The sequence below is a fragment of the Apodemus sylvaticus genome, chromosome 8 (genome assembly GCF_947179515.1).
Source record: "Apodemus sylvaticus chromosome 8, mApoSyl1.1, whole genome shotgun sequence".
Classification (NCBI taxonomy): Eukaryota; Metazoa; Chordata; class Mammalia; order Rodentia; family Muridae; genus Apodemus; species Apodemus sylvaticus.
Window position 1 is genome coordinate 90,340,587 of NC_067479.1, and position 22,863 is coordinate 90,363,449.

Consider the following 22,863-nt stretch of genomic DNA (forward strand, 5'->3'; position numbering starts at 1 on the left):
TCAAAGCTCCAAGCACTTGTTGTTTGGTGATGCAAAGGCTTGGGCTCACACATGCTAAACAAGCCCTCTACCACTGAACTGCTGCCCAAGGCTGAGTTTATTAAACAGTCTTGAGACAGTCTCACTAAATTGCCAAGTATTCCACATTTATGCTTCCGTGCCCAGCTTGCTCTCTCTCTCTCTCTCTCTCTCTCTCTCTCTCTCTCTCTCTTTCTCTCTCTCTCTCTCTCTGTAAAACATGATTTTAATAATCCCAACTGTTAATAATCAACAAACAGAATAATTATTTTAAGATATATTTCATATTTCATTGTTATGTCTCCCTTTTCATTTCCTATTTTATTAATTTGAAATACTGTCTCTGTGCCCTCTGGTTAGTCTGGCTAAGGGTTTATCTATCTTGTTGACTTTCTCAAGGAACCAGCTCCTGGTTGTGTTGATTCTTTGTATAGTTCTTTTTGTTTCTATTTGGTTGATTTCAGCCCTGAGTTTGATTATTTCCTGTTGTCTACTCCTCTTGGTAGTATTTGCTTCTTTTTGTTCTAGAGCTTTCAGGTGTGCTGTCAAATTGCTAGTGTAAGCTCTCTCCAGTTTCTTTTTGGAGGCACTTAGAGCTATGAGTTTTCCTCTTAGCACTGCTTTCATTGTGTCCCATAAGTTGTGGTATGATATGTCTTCATTTTCATTAAATTCTAAAAAGTCTTTAATTTTGTCTTTATTTCTTCCTTGACCAAGCTATCATTGAGAAGAGCATTGTTCAAAGTCCACATGTATGTGGGCTTTTGGTATTTTTGTGTTGGTATTTAAGAACATCCTTAGTCTGTGATGATCTGATAGGAGGCATGGGATTATTTTAATCTTTTTGTATCTGTTGATACCTGTTTTGTGACCAATTATATGGTCAATTTTAGAGAAGGTACCATGAGGTGCTGAGAAAAAGGTATATTCTTTTGCTTTAGGATGAAAAATGTTCTATAAATGTCTGTTAGATCCATTTGGTTCATATCTTCTGTTAGTTTCACTGTGTCTCTTTCTGGTTTCTGCTTCTATTGCTGAGAGTAGGGAGTTGAAGTATCCCACTATTATTGTGTGAGATACACTGTGTTCTTTGAGCTTTAGTAAAATTTCTTTAATGAACGTGGGTTCACTTACATGTGGAGCATAGATGTTCAGGACTGAGAGTTCATCTTGGTAGATTTTCCTTTTCCAGTATGAAGTGTCCTTCCTTGTCTTTTTTTACAACTTTTGGTTGAAAGTCGATTTTGTTCGGTATTAGAAGGGCTACGCCAGTTTGATTCTTGAGACCATTTTCTTGGAAAATTGTTTTCCAACCTTTTACTCTGAGGTAGTGTCTGTCTTTGTCACTGAGGTGTGTTTCCTCAATGCTGGGTCCTGTTTATGTATCTACAGTTAGTCTATGTCTTTTTATTGGGGAATTGAGTCCATTGATGTTAAGAGATATTAAGGAAAAGTGATTGCTATTTCCTGTTATTTTTGTTGTAAGAGGTGAAATTATGTTTGTGTGGCTATCGGCTATCTTCTTTTGGGTTTGCTGAAAGATTACCTTCTTGCTCTTTTCTAGGGTGTAGTTTCCCTCATTGTTTTGGTGTTTCCCATCTATTATCCTTTGTAGGGCTGGATTTATGGAAAGATATTGTGTAAATTTGGTTTTGCCATTGAATATCTTGTTTTCTCCGTCTATGGTAATTGAGAGTTTTGCTGAGTGTAGTAGCCTGGGCTGGCATTTGTGTTCTCTTAGGGTCTGTATGAGGTCTGCCCAAGGTCTTCTAGCTTTTATAGTCCCTGGGGAAAAGTCTGGTGTAATTCTGATAGGTCTGCCTTTATATGTTACTTGACCTTTTTCCCTTACTGCTTTTTATATTTTTTCTTTGTTTAGTGCATTTGGTGTTTTGATTATTATGTGATGGGAGGAATTTCTTTTCCAGTCCAGGCTATTTGGAGTTCTGTAGGCTTTTTGTATGTTCTTGGGCATTTCTTTCTTTAGGTTAGAGAAGTTTCCTTCTAAAATTTCGTTGAAGATATTTACTGCCCTTTTAAGTTGGGAACTTTTGCTCTCTTCTATACCTATTATCCTTAGGTACTGTGGTTGTACCAGCTTGCAATCCCACCAGCAATGGAGGAATGTTTGTCTTTCTCCACATCCTCGCTAGCATCTGCTGTCACCTGAATTTTTTATTTTAGCCATTCTGACTGGTGTGAGGTTGTTTTGATTTGCATTTCCCTGATAACTAGGGATGTTGAACATTTCTTTAGGTGCTTCTCAGCCATTTGGTAGTCCTCAGTTGAGAATTCTTTGTTTAGCTCTGTACCCATTTGTAATAGGGCTATTTGATTCTCTGGAGTCTAACTTCTTGAATCCTTTGTACATATTGGATATTAGTCCTCCATCAGATGTAGGATTGGTAAAGATCTTTTCCCAATCTGATGGTTGCCATTTTGTCCTATTGACAGTGTCCTTTGCCTTACAGAAGTTTTGCAGTTTTATGAGGTCCCATTGTTGATTCTTGATCTTAGAGCATAGGCCATTGGTGTTCTGGTTCTGTTCAGGAAATTTTTCCTTGTGCCCATGTGTTTGGGGCTCCTCCCCACTTTCTTCCTCTATAAGTTTCAGTGTACCTGGTTTTATGCGGGTGATCCTTGATCCACCTGGACTTGAGCTTTGTTCAGGGAGATAAGAATGGGTTGATGTACATTTTTCTACATGCTGACCACCAGTTGAACCAGCACCATTTGTAAGAATGCTGTCTTTTTTCCCACTGGATGGTCTTAGCTCCTTTGTCGAATATCAAGTGACCATAGGTGTGTGGATTCATTTCTGGGTCTTCAATTCTATTCCATTGATTTTCCTATCTCTCTCTGTACCAATCCCATACAGTTGTTTGTTTGTTTGTTTGTTTTTATCACTATTGCTCTGTAATACAGCATGAGGTCAGGGATGGTGATTCCCCCAGAAGTTCTTTTATTGTTGAGACTAGTTTTCAATACCCTGAGGTTTTTGTTCTTCTAAATGAATTTGCAAATTGCTCTTTCTAACTCCATGATTTGGAATTTTGTTGGGGATTGCATTGAATTTGTAGCTTGCTTTCGGCAAGATGGCCATTTTTACTATATCAATCCTGCCAATCCATGAGTATGGGAGATCTTTCCACCCCAGCACTATTGTAGATGCCAAGAAATGCTTGCTGAAAGGAGCCTGATATGGATGTCTCCTGAGAGACCCTGCCAGAGCCTGACAAATACAGAGGCGGATTCTCACAGCCAACCATTGGACTAAGCATGGGGTCCCCAATGGGGGAGTTAGAGAAAGGACTGAACAAGCTGAAGGGGTTTGTAACCTTATAGGAAGAACAACAGTATCAATCAATCAGACACACCAGAGCTCCCAGGGACTAATCCACCAACCAAGAAGGACACATGGCTCCAGCTGCATATGTAGCAGAGGATTGCCTTGTCAGGCATCAATGGGAGGAGAGGTCCTTGGTCCTATGAAGGCTTGATAGTTGCCCCAGAGTAGGGGAATTGAGGGTGGGGAGGTGGGAGTGGGGTAGATGGAGGAACACCTTCATAGGAGCAGGGGGAGGAAGGATGGAATAGGGAGTTTCCAGGAGGCAGGGAAACCCCGGGTAAGGGGATAACATTTGAAATGTAAATAAAGAAAATATCCAATAAAAAAAAGAAGTCCCAAACTATTGAGTACATAAAAACATCTATCGCTGAAAGCATTAGTTTATAAGTAGATGTTGAATTTAGAGAATAAGCGTGTCTATCCACATTTTTTGATCCTCCTTCTGTTTCACTTTGAAAAATGGCCTCTTTTATGTAAGTAATGCACTTCATTCATTTTATGCCTCAGGTTCTTTTCAGAACAGTAGCTATGATGGTTCCAAACTATGCCCTCATCGCAGAAATCTCCCTCTACTCCTATGGATTTCTGAACGCAAAACCTCTGTCTATAAAGATAGTGATGACCTACAGGCTGTGTTCTGAGCAGCTGTCCTCACAGTTTCATTATGACTACGGAATGCGAGCAGTGAAAGCCGTGTTAGTGGCAGCTGGAAATCTAAAATTAAAATACCCCAATGAAAATGAGGACATACTGGTGAGTACTAATGGCGTATGTGCGTGGTGAAAACCTCCATGGAAAGATAACTTCTTTAGTGAGATCAACCAGGAACTGTACAGAGGCAGCTGAGTTGTCACTCTGAGCCTTTCAGATAAGATTGAAATGGTCATTTTAGGTTGTTTATTGTACTTTATACTTTGGATAAAACCTTTAGGTTTGATAAGCATAGTGTTAGTTTCTGATTGTTGAGATTCTAGGAGCAATATAAAGTAAACTTACTTTTGGCTAAGAGTGTGTGTGTGTGTGTGTGTGTGTGTGTGCATGAGCAAACACATGTGTATGCGCCCACATAGTAAACATGTAAGAGCAGGCAATTACATTGTCTCTTTGTGATTTTAGCTTCTTCGATCAATTAAAGATGTAAATGAACCAAAGTTTCTATCACATGACATACCCTTATTTAATGGAATAACTAGTGACCTGTTTCCTGGAATTAAGCTTCCTGAGGCCGACTATGGAGTAAGTGAACCCATGAGAATTACTCTGTTCAAAAAATTACCCGATGGCTCAATTATTTACAAAACGTTATTAAATTGGGGACTTTATTCTGTGTGAATGGTCTTGCAAGGGACTTTGGATTCATCCCTTGTTTTTCAAAAAATTTTGGAAGTTTGAGAAGTATTGATAATAGTTTTTTTAAAGGGTTAGCAAAACACCTGTGATTATGACCATCAAAATACACAAAATTTGAATCAAATTTGAAATAGAAAAACACTAAAAGATATTTGGTATTTTATTTTGAATCTGTTAAGGTTTAGTTTGTAGCTTACTATATGATCCATTTTGTAAATTTTTCTTGTATACCTAAGAATCTGTAGTCTAGTGCTATTTGGGAAGAATGTTTAGATCTACTAACTTCACTTTGACTGAAGTGTAATTCAGGTTTGTTTCTTAATTAATTAGATGTTTGGATTGTCCAGGAAATAACGAGACGAGAATGTTAACACACTTTACTATGACTGCCTTGTAATTCATGCCTACTTTAGAGCCTATGTGTTTACTGTATGTCATTACATGCAGTGCTGGGTATACTTTTACAACTGCCTTGGTGTTTTGTTTTGTTTTTGAAAATCTGTCCTCTTTGTCATTGTTGAAGACTTTCTATGTTTTATTATTTTTTATTATTTTCTAATTTTTTATATTTTTATAGTTTTCAGCTTAAAGCTTATTTCATCTTTCTAGTCTTTTACTATTTGTAAATATTTATTTGCTATTTAAAAATGAGTATATCTACCTCTGCTCTTTTTATTTTTATTTTCACAGCATGTCTTTTTCATCCATTTGGTTTTGCTCTGTGAGTGTTCCATAGATGAAACAGACAGTAAATACTTTGGTCTTGTGTGTGTGTGTGTTTGTTTTAAAATATGTATTTATTTATTTATTTATTTATTTATCTAATGTATGTATATATGTGTGTGCACATGCACACATGCATGCTGCAGCTCTCATGTAGAGGTCAGAGAACAGCTTGCAGGAGTCAAGGAGTCAGTTTTCTCCTTCCAGCACATGCTTCTCAGGGACTGAACTCAAGTTGTTAGGCCTGCTGTGTGTCAGGGGCCTTATCTGCTGAGTCAGACCCAAATCAATTATTGATATGAGGAGTGACTCACATTATTTTAATTTATTATTGATATGTAAGGTATAAATCCAGTTATTTTAACCAATTATTTTTTTCTTTTTTTTATTCGATATATTTTTTATTTACATTTCAAATGATTTCCCCTTTTCTAGCCCCCCACTCCCCGAAAGTCCCATAAGGCCCTTCTCTCTCCCTGTCCTCCCACCCACCCCATCCCACTTCCCCGTTCTGGTTTTGCCAATACTGCTTCACTGAGTGTTTCCAGAACAAGGGGCCACTCCTCCTTTCTTCTTGTACTTCATTTGATGTGTGGATTATGTTTTGGGTATTCCAATTTTCTAGGTTAATATCCACTTATTAGTGAGTGCATACCATGATTCACCTTTTGAGTCTGGGTTACCTCACTTAGTATGATGTTCTCTAGCTCCGTCCATTTGCCTAAGAATTTCATGAATTCATTGTTTCTAATGGCTGAATAGTACTCCATTGTGTAGATATACCACATTTTTTGCATCCACTCTTCTGTTGAGGGATACCTGGGTTCTTTCCAGCATCTGGCAATTATAAATAGGGCTGCTATGAACATAGTAGAGCATGTATCCTTATTACATGGTGGGGAATCTTCTGGGTATATGCCCAGGAGTGGTATAGCAGGATCTTCTGGAAGTGAGGTGCCCAGTTTTCGGAGGAACCGCCAGACTGATTTCCAGAGTGGTTGTACCAGTTTGCAACCCCACCAGCAGTGGAGGAGTGTTCCTCTTTCTCCACAATCCTCGCAAACACCTGCTGTCTCCTGAATTTTTAATCTTAGCCAATCTGACTGGTGTAAGGTGAAATCTCAGGGTTGTTTTGATTTGCATTTCCTTAATGACTAATGAAGTTGAGCATTTTTTAAGATGCTTCTCTGCCATCTGAAGTTCTTCAGGTGAGAATTCTTTGTTTAACTCTGTACCCCATTTTTTAATAGGGTTGTTTGGTTTTCTGGAGTCTAACTTCTTGAGTTCTTTATATATATTGGATATTAGCCCTCTATCTGATGTAGGATTGGTGAAGATCTTTTCCCAATTTGTTGGTTGCCGATTTGTCATCTTGATGGTGTCCTTTGCCTTACAGAAACTTTGTAATTTTATGAGGTCCCATTTGTCAATTCTTGATCTTAGAGCATGCGCTATTGGTGTTCTGTTCAGAAACTTTCTCCCTATACCGATGTCCTCAAGGGTCTTCCCCAGTTTCTTTTCTATTAGCTTCAGAGTGTCTGGCTTTATGGTAGAGGTCCTTGATCCATTTGGATTTGAGCTTAGTACAAGGAGACAAGGATGGATCAATTCACATTCTTCTGCATGCTGACCTCCAGTTGAACCAGCACCATTTGTTGAAAAGGCTATCTTTTTTCCATTGGATGTTTTCAGCCCCTTTGTCAAGGATCAAGTGGCCATAGGTGTGTGGGTTCATTTCTGGATCTTCAATCCTGTTCCATTGATCCTCCTGCCTGTCACTGTACCAATACCATGCAGTTTTTAACACTATTGCTCTGTAGTATTGCTTGAGGTCAAGGATACTGATTCCCCCAGAATTTCTTTTGTTGCTGAGAATAGTTTTAGCTATCCTGGGTTTTTTGTTATTCTAGATGAATTTGATAATTGCTCTTTCTAATTCTGTGAAGAATTGAGTTGGGATTTTGATGGGTATTGCATTGAATCTGTATATTGCTTTTGGCAAAATGGCCATTTTAACTATATTGATTCTACCGATCCATGAGCATGGGAGGTTTTCCCATTTTTTGAGGTCTTCAATTTCCTTCTTCAGAGTCTTGAAGTTCTTGTCATACAGATCTTTCACATGTTTGGTAAGAGTCATCCCAAGATACTTTATACTGTTTGTGGCTATTGTGAAGGGGGTCATTTCCCTAATTTCTTTCTCAGCCTGCTTATCCTTTGAGTATAGGAAGGCCACTGATTTGCTTGAGTTGATTTTATAACCTGCCACTTTGCTGAAGTTGTTTATCAGCTGTAGGAGTTCTCTAGTGGAGTTTTTTGGGTCACTTAGGTAGACTATGATGTCATCTTCAAATAATGATAGTTTGACTTCTTCCTTTCCAATTTGTATCCCTTTGACCTCCTTATGTTGTCGAATTGCCCGAGCTAGTACCTCAAGTACAATATTGAAAAGATAAGGAGAAAGGGGGCAGCCCTGTCTAGTCCCTGATTTTAGTGGGATTGATTCAAGTTTCTCTCCATTTAGTTTGATGCTGGCTACCGGTTTGCTGTATATTACTTTTACTATGTTTAGGTATGGGCCTTGAATTCCTGTTCTTTTCCATTGGATGTTTTCAGCCTTAAAGTCTTTCCAAGACTTTAAGCATGAAAGGATGCTGAATTTTGTCAAATGCTTTTTCAGCATCCAATGAAATGACCATGTGGTTTTTTTCTTTGAGTTTGTTTATGTAGTGGATTGCATTGATGGATTTCCGTATATTGAACCAACCCTGCATTCCTGGGATAAAGCCTACTTGATCATGGTGGATGATCGTTTTGATGTGTTCTTGGATTCGGTTGGCAAGAATTTTATTGAGTATTTTTGCATCAATGTTCATAAAGGAAATTGGCCTGAAGTTCTCTTTCTTTGTTGGATCTTTGTGTGGTTTTGGTATCAGCGTAATTGTGGCTTCATAGAAGGAATTGGGTAGTGTTCCTTCTGTTTCTATTTTGTGGAATAGTTTGAAGCGTATTGGTGTTAACTCTTCTTTGAAGGTCTGATAGAATTCTGCACTGAAACCATCTGGTCCTGTGCTTTTTTTTGGTTGGAAGACTTTCTATGACTCCTTCTATTTCATTAGGCATTATGGGACTGTTTAGATGATCTATTTGGTCCTGATTTAATTTTGGTATTTGGTATCTGTCAAGGAAATTGTCCATTTCCTCCAGATTCTCCAGTTGTGTTGAGTATAGGCTCTTGTAGTAGCATCTGATGATTTTTTGGATTTCCTCAGTTTCTGTTGTTATATCCCCCTTTTCATTTCTAAGTTTGTTAATTTGGATACTTTCTCTGTGCCCTTTGGTCAGTCTGGCTAAGGGTTTATCTATCTTGTTGATTTTCTCAAAGAACCAGCTCCTGGATTCATTGATTCTTTGTATGGTTCTCTTTGTTTCCAATTGATTGATTTCAGCCCTGAGTTTGATGATTTCCTGCCTTCTACTCCTCCTGGGTGAATTGGCTTCTTTTTGTTCCAGGACTTTCAGGTGTGTCGTTAAGCTGCTAGTGTATGCTCTCTCCATTTTTTTTTTTTGGAGGCACTCAGGGCTATGAGTTTTCCTCTTAGCACTGCTTTCATTGTGTCCCAAAATTTGGGTATGTTGTGCCTTCATTTTCATTAAATTCTAAAAAGTCTCTGATTTCTTTCCTTATTTCTTCTTTGGCCAAGGTGTCATTGAGTAGAGTATTGTTCAGCCTCCATGTGTATGTGGGCTTTCTGTTGTTTTTGTTGCTATTGAAAACCACTCTTACTCTATAGTGATCTGATAAGAGGCATGGGATTAGTTTGATCTTCTTATATTTGTTGAGGTCTGTCTTGTGACCAATTATATGGTCGATTTTGGAGAAGGAACCATGAGGTGCTGAGAAAAAGGTATATTCTTTTGCTTTAGGGTGAAATGTTCTATAAGTATCAGTCAAATCCAATTGGTCCAAAGCTTCAATTAGTTTTACTGTGTCCCTGTTTAGTTTCTGTTTTCCCGATTGGTCCATTGAGGAGAGTGGAGTGTTGAAGTCCCCCACAATTATTGTGTTAGGTGCAATGTGTGCTTTGAGCTTTAGTAAAGTTTCTTTTACGAATGAGGATGCCCTTGCATTTGGCGCATAGATGTTCTGAATTGAAAGTTCTTCTTGGTGGATTTTTCCTTTGACCAGCAAGAAGTGTCCTTCTGTGTCTCTTTTGATGACTTGAGGTTGAAAGTCAATTTTATCTGATATTAGAATGGCTACTCCTGCTCGTTTCCTGTGACCATTGGCTTGTAAGATTGTCTTCCAGCCTTTTACTCTAAGGTATTTTTTATCTTTGACACTGAGGTTTGTCTCCTGTATGCAGCAACTTGTAGGGTCCTGTTTCCTTATCCAGTCTGTTAGTCTATGTCTTTTTATTGGGGGAATTGAGACCATTGATGTTAAGAGATATTAAGGAACAGTGATTATTATTTCCTGTTATTTTTGATGTTCTTTTTATATTTGAGTGGTTATCTTCTTTTGGGTTTGATGAAGGAAGGTAACTATCTTGCTTTTCCAGGATGTAGTTTCCCTCCTTGTATTGGAGTTTTCCTCCCATTATTCTTTGCAGAGCTGGGTTTGTGGAAAGATATTGTGTAAATTTGGTTTTGTCATGGAATATCTTGGTTTCTCCATCTATGGTGAATGAGAGTTTTGCTGGGTATAGTAGTCTTGGCTGACATTTGTGTTCTCTTAGAGTCTGCATGACATCTGCCCAGGATCTTCTAGCTTTCATGGTCTCTGGTGAGAAGTCTGGTGTGATTCTGATAGGTCTTCCTTTATATGTTACTTGGCCTTTTTCTCTTACTGCCTTTAATATTCTTTCTTTGTTTAGTGCATTTGGGGTTTTGATTATTATGTGACAGGAGTTATTTCTGCTCAGGTCCAGTCTGTTTGGAGTTCTGTAGGCTTCTTGTATATTCATAGGCATCTCTCTCTCTTTAAGTTAGGAAAGTTTTCTTCCATAATTTTGTTGAAGATATTTGCTGGCCCTTTCTGTTGTAAATCTTCACTCTCATTTATACCTATAATCCTTAGGTTTGGTCTTCTCATTGTATCCTGTATTTCCTGGATGTTCTGGGATACAAGCTTTTTGCATTTTGCATTTTCTTTGACAGTTGAGTCAATGATTTCTATGGTATCTTCAGCATCTGAGATTCTTTCTTCCATCTCTTGTATTCTGTTGTTTATATTTGTATCTATGGCCCCTGATTTCTTCTCAAGGTTTTCTATCTCCTTTGTGATTTCTTAGTTGTTTCTACTTCTGTTTTTAGATCCAGGATGGTTTTGCTCAGTTCCATCATTTGTTTGTTTGTGTTTTCCTGTAATTCTTTAAGAGATTTTTGTGTTTCCTCTTTCATGACTTCTGCCTGTTGACTCAAGTTCTCCTGCATTTCTTTAAGTTTTTTTTTTTTTTTTTTTTTTTTTTTTTTTTTTTTTGCCTTTCTTCTTTATTGGCTTCTATCTCTTGGGCCTTATTCTCCTGCATTTCTTTAAGTGATTTTTGTGTTTCCATTATACGGGTTTCTAGCTTATTCATGTTCCCCTGTATTTCTTTAAGAGATTCATTCATGTCCTTTTTGTGTTCTTCTAGCAGCATCATGAACAGTGATTTTAAATCCAAATCTTGTTTTCTGGTGTGTTGGCATAACCAGGACTTGCTGATGTTGGAGAGTTTGGTTCAGATGCTGCCATATTGCCTAGATTTCTGTTAGTAGCGTTCCTGCGTTTGCCCTTTGCCATCTTGTTCTCTGGAGCTAGTTGGTCTTGTCTCTGGCTGGTGTTTCAGCTTCCTGAGAAGCTCTAGGGCTATTTCTGCAACACTGGATGGCAGGGTTTCCCCTGTTGCAGATTGCTGATGTGCTGTCCTCCTCTTGGGTGCTTTTGCAGCCCTAGTGTGTTTTGCCCCAGATTGTGACTGTGAACCAGATGGTGCCTGTTTGCTCCTTCAGGGAGTGCTGAGGGGTGTATGCTGCGGGGACCTTTTCTGCTTGCTGATCACTCTGCTGGCCAGCGGAACTCCCAACCAGGTTGGTGCACACAAGGCTAGCCTTGCTGCTCAGGCCCTCAGTCTAGGCAAAAGCCTGGCAGGCCAATGTCTGAGCAAAGTTCCCCTCAGCTGTGAGTGTTGTTGGGTCTGTCAGGTGGCCAGGATGGCGGAGTGCACGCACTCCCTGAGAGTGCTGGGAGAGTCTGCTGGGCTAACAACCTCCTGGCCGGGTTGGCACACAGATGGCCCACCGAGCAGCCCAGGGCCTGGGGGCAGTCCAGGGCCTGACTGTCTGAGACCCCTGCTATGTCTGCTTTGGGCTATGCCTGTTAGCCGGCTTGGTTTTGCCTGCTAGGACTCTCTGGCTTCCTGTAGGCAAAATGGCGGGGGCATGCACGCAGGCCCGGGCAAACAACCTCCTGGCCGGGTTTGCACACCGGTGGTGGCCCCCCGACCAGCTCAGTGCCTGGGTGCAGGCCAACGCCCATCAGGCTTAGACCCCCGCGATGTTGGTCTTGGGCTGTATTTGCATACCTCAGTCTGTCTGATTTCTCTGGCGTCTGAGAACCAATATGGAGGCCTCGTATCTGACTGGTGGGAGGCAGAGTTCTGATGTGGCTTCTGTATGGTGAAAGGCACCGTAAATCCTCTACTGCTTGTAGCCCGGCTGGCCAGCGATGGCCAGTGGTCGTGGGTGCAGGGTCTGCCTGGACCCTGTCAGCTTGGTTCTACTGCTGATGGCCCTTCCTCTGGACCAGCCGCTGCTGCTGTTGCTGCTGCTGCCGCCACTTAACCAATTATTGATATGTACTTAGTAACTCATGTTATTCTAATTGTGCTTATTAGGTCTTTCAGAGGGCAGTCATGATAGGCCTCTTTTTGTGAGCACACCATAGCCTCAGTAATAGTGTCAAGCCTTGAGTCCTCCCCTTAAGCTGCATCCCACTGTGGGCCTGCTGCTGGACCTTCTTTCCCTCAGGCTTTTCTCCAGTTTTGTTCCTGCAGTTCTTTCAGACAGGAACAATTATGGGTCAGAATTTTTGACTGTGGGAAGGCAACCCCCTCCCTCATTGATGCCTTCTCTTTCTGCTGGAGGTGTGCTCTACAAGTTCGCTCTCCCCACTGTAGTGTATTTCATCTAAGGTCTCTCTCTTTGAGTCCTGAGAGGCTCTTACCTCCCAGGTCTCTGGTATATTCTAGAGGGCCTCCCCAATCTCCTACCTCCTGAGGTTGCCTGTTTCCATTCTGCTGTCCTTCAGGACTTCAGTCCTGTTCCCCCCACCCAATACCTAACCATGTTCCTCTCTTCCCCTCCCTGTCCCCTTTCCCACCCAGGTCCCTCCCTCCCTCTTCCCTCCTGTGATTCTTTCTTCTCCCTCCCAAATGGGATTGAGGCATCCTTACTTAGGCTCTTCAGCTTGTTAACCTTTTTGAGTTCTGTGGACTGTATCCTGGGTGTTCGGTACTTCTTCTTCTTCTTCTTCTTCTTCTTCTTCTTCTTCTTCTTCTTCTTCTTCTTCTTCTTCTTCTTCTTCTTCTTCTTCTTCTTCTTCTTCTTCTTCTTCTTCTTTGACTAATATCCACTTATTAGTGAGTACATACCATGCATGTCTGTTTGGGTCTGAGCTATCTCTCTCCATCCATTTCCCTTCAGCCTGCTTTCTTATAGAACCCAGGACCAGCCTTGGTGTGACACCACCTACCCATGCTCACATCTTTCACTAATTAAGAAAATTCCCTTCAGGCTTGCCTACAGCCTGATCTTATAGAGGAATTTTCTCAATTGAGGATCCCTCCTCTCAGATGACTCTAGCTTGGGTCGAGTTGATATACATGTAGACAAAACATTCAGGAAAGACTAAACCATTTCTGAACTTAAGTTGCATCAGAATGATTTGCCTTTTCAGTGCCTTATGGTTCTTAAAATTTTATGGATATTTTAGCCTTTCTGCTTATTCCTAGTTGCTGTGGTATGAAGGGTTATCTCACATATTCCTTTCTTAACCAAAAATAGAATTTTGGCAAACTCTATTAAAAGAATTGTTCTTATTTAAGCATATATCTGATGCTATAATCATTAATAACTTACATTGTTATATGAAAAGCATTTTCGTTCTATTTATTCTTTTTAATTTGAGAAATTCTTTCCATATGATGTGATTTATAATAACACTTTGTAGAAACACATCTCATTTTTATTTTATTTCAGGAATTTTTAGAATGTGCACATGAAACCTGCCAAGCACATAATCTTCAGCCTGTAAAATTTTTTCTTGAAAAAATTATTCAGACATATGAAATGATGATTGTTCGACATGGGTAAGAATATTGATTATCTGCCATAGTTTAATGTTATTTTAAATTAAACTGAAGAACAAAAAGAAGCAATGAACTTTTTATATTAGGACGGTTAGGGAGCAAATAACTCCACTCTTCTCAGTAGCTTACAGCAAAACCCAGAGAAGCAGGAGAGGCATGCATACCTCTAATCCTACTCTGAGCATCAAGGCAGAAGGGTCCTGCATTCCAGGCCAGGTTGAGCTCTATATGAAGATCCTGCTGCAGAAATTACAGTGAACACACTTACATGGTTAGGCATCAATTCTGAAAACCACTTGGGTACCTAATGGTCCCATTTTCAAAGATGGTTTTACTGTGAAACTAATGGAGTATAAACTTTAGGGCCTTGTCTTTATAGGGAACCATCTAAGCAGCTATAAATTATATATATATATATGTATAGCTTATTTTATAAGATGTTATGTCATTTTGTATCCATAATTATATGAATATTTTTTTCTTAAAGTATCTCTTAAAATGTGTAAACTTAATGTTCTTTATAATATCTTGGACCTAACTCTGCTTGGTTTTTGTTTCCTGGGAGGGTCCTTTATTTTTTAAGATTTATTTATTTTATGTTTATGAGGACACTGTATCTGTCTTCAGACACAACAGAAGAGGGCATTGGATCCCATTAGAAATGGTTGTGAGCCACCATGTAGTTGCTGGGAATTGAACTCAGGACCTCTGGAAGAGCAGTCACTGCTCTTGACCGCTGAGCCATCTCTCCAGCCCCCCTTCATAGATTTTAATACTGTGATAAAAATAGCCTGGTCCTTGATTTGATCCTTTATACCACTCTAAGTTTTCATTGTTGGAAGTTTTCTCTTTTTAAAATTTTTTTATTAGATATTTTTTTATTTACATTTCAAATGCTATTTGCCAGTGTGCATGAGAATCCTACAGGTTCTGGAACTTCTGAGCTCCCTCCCTTCTCCTTTATATCCACTTGTAGACAGACTAGTCCCTCATTTCTTCAATGTTCCTTCTTTACAGTTTCTTGTTAAATGCAGAGACATCTTTCATTGAGCCTAATAGCACTGTATTCACTACCCTTTCCCCACTCTTTAGATAGATTAACTGTCTTCTAATTTATCTGAATCATTAAATTCATCAAATATTCTACCACTGCATAACCATGGTCAATCATTTGTCCTCTGGAAATTGTTAATCTACTCTGGCTTCTAAGCTGGTGCATTATATTTCCATTTTCTTCCCTAGGATGGGCTAAGCTACACTGTCATTTACAATGCAAAGGCTAATTTTTCATTCATTCTGCATATCCACTTATAGGTTAACAGGGAGAACTTTGTTTATCCTAGTTACAAAGAGTAGCACATCTCAACACTGTGGATCTCATTCTTGTGGGGGAGGGGGGAGCTCTGTCAGTTCCCTTACTGGCAATTGTCTACCATGAATGACTCATTGGTTGGAATTAGATACCCAATGTTTCTACAAGAGTGGCAAAGAGGCCTGTGTGCCAGGAGGAGGTCTGGAAATGTATGGCAACGAATATTTGCAATCACCATAGCCATCGAAAGCTTTAGAAACAGTTCTTCTCATGTCTTGGTTTTTAGTTTAAGAATATAGAGCTAATAAAATTTTACAGCTGGGCAGTGGTGGCACGAATCTTTAATCCCAGCACTCAGGAGGCAGAGGCAGGTGGATTTCTGAGTTTGAGGCCAGCCATGTCTACAGAGTGAGTTCCAGTACAGTCAGGGCTACACAGAGAAACCCTGACTCGAAAAACAAAAAACAAACAAACAAAAAAAAATTTACTGTCATATAGAGACATTCTATTGTATGCTATCTTTGAAAGTGTTATGAATGTGGAAAATTCAGTGTAGACTCAATCAGTTTAGAAGTTAGGTGTATTTTCATCATATCAGGGAAACATTTTATAAATTAAAAATTATATATGGTGATTACCACAGAGTTATATCTTCTATGCTGGTACAAATAATTTGATTGTTAATATTGTTACCATCTTGTTGTATAACTGTCTCTCCTAGGTTCATGTTGGTAGGAGAGCCTTTTGCTGCCAAGACAGAAGTGCTGCATGTGCTGGCAGACACGTTAACTCTGATGAATGAACGCAACTATGGAGACGAAGAAAAGGTCATATACAGGACTGTCAACCCCAAATCAATTACTATGGGCCAACTTTTTGGGCAGTTTGACCCAGTGTCTCATGAGGTAATCTACAAGATAATATTCTTTTCTATAAACAGTGCAAATTATTATTTAAAGCAAATTAAAAGTATTTCTATGTTTTAAAAGATAAATCCAATTGATTTTATGAAGGAAGCTTTTCAGCTTTTCCTTTCTTTCCTCAGTGGACTGATGGTATTGTGGCAAACACGTTTAGAGAATTTGCCTTAGCAGAAACACCTGACCGGAAATGGGTTGTATTTGATGGTCCTATTGATACTTTGTGGATAGAGAGTATGAATACGGTATTGGATGATAATAAAAAGGTAAATCACTATTATTTAAAGCAGAACTTATTCAAATATAATTAAGCAATTCTAGGATTATATATTTAAACTAAAGTGTGTAAAAATTGAACACATTTATAAATTATCTTTTCAGTAAAGGCTATACTATAATAGTATTATCTATTGTATAGTAGTATTATATATATATATATATATAATAGTATTATATATATATAATACTATAATAGTATAGTATTATAATAGTATAATACTATAATAGTATACTATAATAGCCTTTACTGAAAAGGCTTTTGTTTTTAATAGAATGCAAGAATGTTATATTCAAGCTACTGTGCTTACATAGTAGGTGTACTAGTCACTGCTCTATTGCTGGGGAGAGACAGGACCAAAACAGCTTTTATGAAAGAACGCATTTAACTGGGGGCTTGCTCACAGTTTCAGAAGGCTAGACCATTATCATTGTGACAGAGAGTGGAGGTGGACAGGCATGGGCCTCGACATGAGGTATTGAAACCTCAAAGCCCACATCTGGTTGACACACTTCCTCCAACAAGGCCACACTTAATCTTTTCAAATAGTGCCTGGTGACAAAGTCTGCCTTTGTGAAATATTCTCTACAAACTAGCAGCCTGGGCATAGGTAGAAGTAAAGTTGCGAACCTGAAAATACACCCAGACTTCTAAAGATAATGGCGTGCGAAAAGCAGAAGCCCTGTATACAGAGCAGAACTTATCTAAGAAGGGAAGTAAAACCGTTGTGATAAGATATTCCTTACCAAGATGAGGAGAGAGCACATTAGGGAGAAGTTTGTTTGCATAGAGGGAGTGAGAACCGTAATTGGGATACATTAGGGGAGAAAAAACTCTGTTCTTCAGCAAAGGAAAAAAGGTGTATTCATTGTTGAGCAGGAGAATTGGATGGAGCTGTGGGCAGAGTTAAGATGCTTGAATTGAATAGTTCAGAATTACATGGGGTTTTTTTTCAAGATAAATTTTCAGATATATGGAATGAATGTCTGGAGAAAAGCAAATCAAAAATAAGTGAAGACATGTAGATCAGGAGCATAAAATGCTACTGTTCATGACCACGGCCCACCTTGGGGCTGGGCCAGGAATGGAGTACTTCTGTGAGAAAAAGATGCTCTGGGCCTGGCACGTGACAGCAGAAGCAAGGATTGCCAGATGGTTGCCTTGTGTCTGATGGAGGCAGCCAGCAGAGTGAGGGTGATGCTGGTGTCCTGTCCTAACTTGACAGCAAGCAGAACAGTGGTCACTGGTGTCATCTGGCACACACTCAAAAGTACTCTAGATCACTTCTCTCAAGTAGAACTTTCTACAGTTCTGGAAATGTCTGCACTTTTAAGGTAGACATCAGATAGTCATACATGGCTTGCCAATACTTAGGTTTCAGAATTGCTTAGTGTAGCTGAAGAACTGAACTTGGGGTAGGGAGCTAACCTAGAAACAGAGTGCTTGCCAGCATGCATAGGGTCTGCACTGCATCTTGTGCAGCAAGCACACAAGGGTGTTGGAGAACTGAGCCATATTTAATTTTACATTGGTAAGTTACATATGAATATCCCTGCATGGCTAGTGGCTAGCACATTGCACAGTACAACTCTTTGCCACTCTATTTTGTACCTAACGAGCTGATTCCAGAAATGTTAGGCACTTATTCGTTGGCATATGACTAGACAGAGTAAACCTGAGTCTAGAATGAAGACTGTAGGGACAGAGGAAACAAGAGAGAAAAGTGGAGGCGGTTGAGACTTTGTTGAGAAATTAATTTGATATATGAATAGTTGATAATAATAGTCACTGATATTATTAAAGTTAATGATCTCTAAGCCAAGGAGCTTGAGATAAGGTAGTTTTAATAATAATAGAGAAGATGAGAATTTGAGAGAAAGGATGCAATTGATAAATAAGTTTTGAACATATTTGATAGAAAAGGAAATGTTTTAGATTGAAGAAGCCAGGGAGGCATCATAAACACAGGGCTAGAGTAGAATTTTTTTTCTGGCTCCATCCATATTCATGCCTTTATACCCCAGCATATCTTTTATCTATAAACAGAACAATTCTATCTGAATTTTAAAATATTTGAAAAATATTTGCCTTTAGCTTTGCCTTATGAGTGGAGAAATCATTCAAATGTCCCCTCAGATGAGCCTTATCTTTGAGACAATGGACCTTTCACAGGCTTCGGTAAGTTCTTAATGTATAATATTCGGTTTATAGTTTATAGTTTATTCATTTCCTGAATATTCTGTGTCCTAGATGGCCTTAAGACTGGGGATGGATAGAAGACTAAGACTCAGTGTGTGTTTAAAATGGATGAGCAGCTGCTAATGAGCAGTCCCAGTACACGGTCACCTGTCAGCGCCCTGAGAGCACAGGGCACCGAGCATGCCTGGGAGCAAGGGGGGAGGAAGACCTCAGAGGATGCTTGCCTTGACCTACTTTTGCAGAAGATTTCAGTTCTTCAAGGAGATTAGTTAGGCCTGGGCATTTCAAATCATGATTGGAAGATGTCTAAACATGAATAGGTATAAGATGGCTAAGGACTTGACTGAAAATAATAGTCTTCTATATTGGGGACACATAGCGTGTTTTAGAGTATGAAAGTGGGTGAGACCTACATACATCCTGAAAGGACTCACATGTACCAGCTGTAATGGTCAGGGACCACTCATAGAAACGCAATCTTTTTTGGAAATGGAAAAAGGAAATGTGTGTTCTTCTTCCAGCCAGCCACTGTGAGCCGTTGTGGCATGATTTATTTGGAGCCTTCACAGTTAGGATGGGAACCACTAGTGGCTTCATGGCTGAACTCCTTGAAAGAGCCTCTGAATGAACTAGAGCATCAAAGTCTTCTGAAAGAACTTTTCGACTGGCTAGTACCACCTTCCTTAGTATTTCGGAAGAAGAAATGCAAGGTAACAGCATAGTAATTCTCTTGACTGACTCCAGTTTCTGAAGATTCCGTAAAACTCAATTAAATTTACAGTTACAGTGCTGGAATGAAATGAAGTCAGTTTTTTTTATCTTATTTATTTGTTCGTTTATTCATTCATTCATTCACTGTTTGTTCATTTGTTTTGGCCTCAAACTCACTATATAACTGAAGAGGACCTTGAACTTCTGCCTCCACCTCTCAAATTCAGGATTATAAGCATCTTCCTTATAAACCCAGACTTCTTTGCTTTTATATTGCTTAAATTACAAATAACTTAAAAGCTTGAATTTACCTAGAATATTTGTATTAATCCATAGTTTCTAGACCTTTAAAAGTCCCAAGTACTTCCTACATATTTTTAATTATTTTATTTCTTTACATTTCAAATATTGTGCCCCCCCCAGAGTTTTTCCCTCATCCTACCCCCCTTTTGCCTCTGAAAGGGTGCTTCCCTCCCACACCTTTCACACACACACACACACACACACACACACACACACACACACACACCATACTCCTTCCCTGGGGCTTAAAGTCTCTACAGGATTAGGTGCATCCTCTCCCACTGAGGCCAGACAAGGCAGCCCTCTGCTACTTATATGCTAGGGGCCATGGACCAGTCCATGGATGCTCTTTGGTTGGTGCTCCCAGGGGACCAGGTTAGTTGGCACTTGGTCTTCCTATGGGGTTGCCATCCCCTTCAGCTTCTTCAATCCTTCCCCACACTCATTCATATGGGTTCCTGACCTCAGTCCAATAGTTGCCTTTTGTAGTAAGATCTGGAGTTTTTTTTAATTTCCTCAGTTTCTGATGTTATGTCTCCCTTTTCATTTCTGATTTTGTTAATTTGGATTCTGTCTCTGTGCCCTTAGTTTGGCTAAGGGTATATCTATCTTGTTGATTTTTCTCAAAGAACCAGCTCTTGGTTTTGTTGATTCTTTGTATTGTTCTCTTTGTTTCTACTTGGTTTTTGGTAATTTCAGCCCAGAGCTTGGTTATTTCCTGCCTTCTACTCCTCTTTGGGTGTGTTTGCTTCTTTTTGTTCTAGAGCTTTCAGGTATGCTGTCAAGTTGCTAGAATAGGATCTCTCCAATTTCTCTATGAAGGCACTGAGTGCTATGAGTTTTCCTCTTAGCACTGCTTTCATTGTGTCCCATAAGTTTGGGTGTGCTGCCCCTTCATTTTCATTAAATTCTAGAAAATCTCTAATTTTTTTCTTTGTTTCTTGCCTAACCAAGTTACCATTGAGTAGAGAGTTGTTCGGTTTCCATGAGTATGTAGGCTTCTATTGTTTTTATTTCTATTGAATACCAGCCTTAGTCCATGATGATCTGATAGAATGCATGGAATTATTTCAATCTTCTTGTATCTGTTGAGACTTCTTTTGTATCTGATTATATGGTCAGTTTTGGAAAAGGTACCATGAGATACTGAGAAGAAGGTATATTCTTTTGTTTTAGGGTGAAATGTTCTGTAGATATCTGTTAAATCCATTTGGTTCATAACTTATGTTAGTTTCACTGTGTCTCTATTTAGTTTCTGTTCCCATGATCTGTCCATTGGTGAGAGTGGGATGTTGAAGTCTCCCACTATTATTGTGTGAGGCTAAATGTGTGCTTTAAGTTTTGGTAATGTTTCTTTTACAAATGTGGTTGCCCGTGCATTTGGGGCATAAATATTTAGAATGGAGAGATCATCTTGGTGGACTTTTCCTTTGATGAGTATAAAGTACCCTTCCCCATCTCTTTTGATAACTTTTGATTGAAAGTCTATTTTATTGGATATTAGAATATAGCTCCTCCAACTTGTTTCTTGGGACAGTTTGCTTAGAAAAATTTTTTTCCAGTGCTTTACTCCGATGTAGTGTTTGTATTTGTAGCTAAGGCATGTTTCTTGTATGCAGCAAAATGATGAATCCTGTTTATGTATCCAGTCTGTTAGTCTGTGTCTTTTTATTGGGGAATTGAGTCTGTTGATGTTGAGAGATATTAATGACTAATAACTTATTTTTGTTATTGGAGGTATGTGTATGATTCTTTTCTTTTGGGTTTGTTGTGAGATAATTAGTTTCTTGTGTTTTCCTGGGTGCAGTTTCTGGAACTCCTTGTGTTGGAGTTTTCCTTCTAATATCCTCTGTAAGGCTAGATTTGTAGAAAGATATTGTTTAAATTTGATTTTGTCATAGAATATTTTAGTTTCTCCATGATGATTGAGAGTTTGCCTGGGCTAGTATCTGTGTTCTCTTAGGGTCTATATGACATCTGGCCAAGATCTTCTAGCTTTTAGCATCTCTGTTGAAAAGTCTGGTATGATTCTGACAGGTTTGCCTTTATATGTTACTTGGCCTTTTCCTCTTACATCTTTTAATTTTGTTTGTTTGTTTGTTTGTTCTGTACTTTTGATGTTTTGACTATTGTATGGCAAGAGGATTTTTTTTTCTGGTCCAATCTATTTGGTGTTCTGTAGGATTCTTGTACGTTTATTGCCATCTCTTTCTTTAGGTTAGGGAAGTCTTCTATGATTTTTCTGAAGATATTTTCTGCCCCTCTTTTATTCCTACTATTCTTAGGTTTGTTCTTTTCATTGTATACCAAATTTCCTGAATGCTTTTGCACTTTGTATTTTCTTTGACTGTTGTGTCAATATCTTCTATGGTATCATCTATGCCTGAAATTCTCTCTTCTATCTCTTGTATTCTGTTGGTGATGCTTACATCTGTAGCACCTGATCTCTAGTCTAGGTTTTCTATCTCCAGGGTTGCCTCCATTTGTGATTTCTTTATTGTTTCTATTTCCATTTTTAGATCTTGGACCATCTCATTCAATTCCTTCACCTGTTTGATTGTATTTCCCTTTATTTCTTTAAGGTGTTTATTTGTTTCCTCTTTAAGGGTTTTTACCTGTGTTTTCTTGTATTCTCTAAGGGAGTTATTTATATCTTCCTTAAAGGCCTCTATCATCTCCATGAGATGGGATTTTTAGGTCAGAATCTTGTTCTTCCAGTGTGATAGGGTATCTGGGGCTTACTGTGGTAGGAGAGCTGGGTTCTGATGGTGCCAAATTACACTGACTTCGTTGCTTATGTTCTTGTTCTTGCCTTTTGCCATCTGGTTATCTCTAGTGTAAAATGTCCTGGGTGTCTTGGACTGGAGCAGGCCTCCTGGGAGGCAGGCAGTGCTGTCTCCGGTTAGGGCAGGCCTCCTGTGTTCCTAGTTAGAACAATCCTCCTGTGTCCCTGGTTAGGACAGACCTCCTGGGAGACAAGCTGGCTTTGGGTCCGGGGGCAGGCTCTTTGGTCTGCCATGGGTTCTGGTAGAGGTGCATACCAGAAGGATAATGGGGCTCTGTGGGGTCCCAGTTGCTGTGATGTTGAGGTATGGGTCTCACTTGTATTCCTGGTTACAGCAGACCAGGAGACAAGTAGGCTATGGGGTGGGGTGCAAGCATGTTGATTTGGCACAGGTTCAGTTGGAGGTATAGACTGGAAGGACAATCCTTCCTATATTTTATAAAACTTTTAGGTGCTAGTCAGATGCTCAGTGGTCAAGAATACACACTGCTCTTATAGAGGATCCACATTCAGTTCCCAGCAGCCATATTGAGTGACATATACACAACTGTCTATAATTCCAACC

General features: G+C 39.3%; 1 protein-coding gene across 1 annotated transcript in view; it reads left to right on the forward strand.

Annotated features, from left to right (window-relative positions):
- Dnah12 (dynein axonemal heavy chain 12) overlaps window positions 1–22,863 on the forward strand; it is a 192,550-nt gene that overhangs the window by 82,472 nt on the left and 87,215 nt on the right. Inside the window, exons 28-34 of the mRNA XM_052189938.1 lie at window positions 3,875–4,120; window positions 4,484–4,603; window positions 13,682–13,791; window positions 15,825–16,008; window positions 16,149–16,289; window positions 18,395–18,478; window positions 19,021–19,209. Coding sequence (XP_052045898.1) covers window positions 3,875–4,120; window positions 4,484–4,603; window positions 13,682–13,791; window positions 15,825–16,008; window positions 16,149–16,289; window positions 18,395–18,478; window positions 19,021–19,209 — 1,074 coding nt within the window. The remainder of the gene's footprint in view (window positions 1–3,874; window positions 4,121–4,483; window positions 4,604–13,681; window positions 13,792–15,824; window positions 16,009–16,148; window positions 16,290–18,394; window positions 18,479–19,020; window positions 19,210–22,863) is intronic.